We start from the raw sequence: 1,900 nt of genomic DNA, 5'->3' as shown, positions 1-1,900 counted from the left end.
TGGGAGTCCACCAGAAAAACCATCATATGTCATAAAATTAATTTCTTTATATCCTGACTGATCAAACTTATAATATAAAAATATTAATTTATGTTAATTCAATAATACTTTTTCATTAAATCAGAATAGAAAATTGAGATAGAAATTAAGACATTCATCACTCCCCATCCGCCTATCCTAAAAATATGTAATTTTACCTTTATACCCCTAACTGTTGAGTGGGAGAGACAAAAGAACCCCACCATTGATAAATAAACATATCTCAACCGTTTATCTAATCACTGCGCTCATCAATATTCCTCTGTCATCACTCCCTCTTTTTAAAGCTCTCTCTCTCACCCCCAGTGAAAACTCGTCGTTATAGTGTGTGTGTGCGCGTTATAGCGTGAAGAAAAAGAAGATGAAAACTAATGATTGTAAACGATGTGCAGTTATGGAAATTGTTTCTTCAAACGTCTCTAAAAGGAGAAAGACCAGTTCTACATCGCCGGAAAATTCAGTCAATTCCGCCGGGACGGTTGTTTCCGGTGAATTTCGCTCGGATCGCTATCCGCTATCTTCCTGCAGCTCAGCCGTTAAATCAGGTGAAGGTGAAGTTGTTAAGGAGCTAAATACGACGCCGTTAGATCCAGAGGTTCGATTTTCGAAATTCCAAATTTAGTACCATATATACTTTCGTTTTCGTGTGAGTAAATAAATTTCCTTCGATAAAAAAGCGGTTTCGAATTTCCGTTTTAAATTAACATATTTGATTCTGGTGCAGGTTCAAAGTAAGGGTTTGGAAACCGTCTCAACTCACCTCAATTTCAAATCCTACAGGTTGCTTTAGACTGTCGTATAAGGCGGCATTATGCACAATTTCATATTTAATCATCGATTACTATATTAATTTTTAGATTGACAATTATAGATATTAAACTGTTATAATATTATTGCAGGTTCCTTTGTAAATTTATATTTCTAATGTAATCTAACATATTTTTTAAATTTATTTTTTCAGTTTGTTGAGCGAGTTTTGTGGAGACTCAGAAGAAACAATGAAGCGTTCGCTAAAGATGCCACCAAAGGAGGAGATCGAAGAATTTCTTGCAGTGGCTGAGAAGTACGAGCAAAAGCGGTTTTCAGAAAAGTAATTAATTAATTTTTATTTTTCATGAGTAGAATCGAATATTTCATCACCCGAACCCTAACTAACTAAACTTAACCATTTGTATGCAGGTACAATTTTGATATCGCAACTGATATGCCGTTGGAGGGTCGGTACCAGTGGGTGCGTCTAAATTGAATACAATGAATGAAAAATAGAGAGAAAGAGTTTTAGTTTCATAAATATGTAAGGATTTGGGTCATAACTAATGATGAGTAGTTAGTATAGTAGGTAGGTAAGGTGGTAGTGAAATAGTGTTTCTAATGCGACACAAGGTAAAATGAAAGTGTTTCTCTCACTTTATGTAATTGTGATGACTTTGGTGATGGTGATATTGGTTTTAACATGTACAGCTAGTTAGTTTATTGTTTTCTCTTTTAGTTATTAGTGTTGGGTCATATACAAACCAATGCAGAACTTTGTTTAAAAATTGGGTTGATGTAATGTGAAATAAACTAATTTCATGTACCAAAATATTAAATATTCAATTACTAGCAATAATGATAGTCGGATAGGACAATCACGCAACCCTTTCTTATATAAAAAATGTGTAGGGCTGTATTCACTATTCATTATTGGAATAATGAATGGATCGAAGATTATCAGTAGTAAATGTTATTTAGTAATAATTTACCAATGGAAAGTGTCCTTAGTTCTATCTTCCTTTTTGTTGTTTCTGATTTTAGATTTCAGCTTCATTTACCTATTTTTGATGTGTGCCTCTTTTTTTCGTTTTCTCGCTTTAGGCCATTT

At 33.6% G+C, this 1,900-nt stretch overlaps 1 protein-coding gene across 1 annotated transcript; it reads left to right on the top strand.

Annotated features, from left to right (window-relative positions):
• Window positions 273-1,445, top strand: LOC109332386 (cyclin-dependent kinase inhibitor 7-like). The gene is made up of 4 exons (XM_019567356.1): window positions 273-634; window positions 764-819; window positions 1,001-1,129; window positions 1,219-1,445. The coding sequence occupies exons 1-4, from the start codon at window positions 401-403 to the stop codon at window positions 1,283-1,285; spliced, it is 486 nt and encodes a 161-aa protein (XP_019422901.1). The 5' UTR covers window positions 273-400; the 3' UTR covers window positions 1,286-1,445.

The sequence above is a fragment of the Lupinus angustifolius genome, chromosome LG18 (genome assembly GCF_001865875.1).
Source record: "Lupinus angustifolius cultivar Tanjil chromosome LG18, LupAngTanjil_v1.0, whole genome shotgun sequence".
Taxonomy (NCBI): Eukaryota; Viridiplantae; Streptophyta; class Magnoliopsida; order Fabales; family Fabaceae; genus Lupinus; species Lupinus angustifolius.
This window is presented reverse-complemented; position numbering and strand designations above follow the sequence as displayed.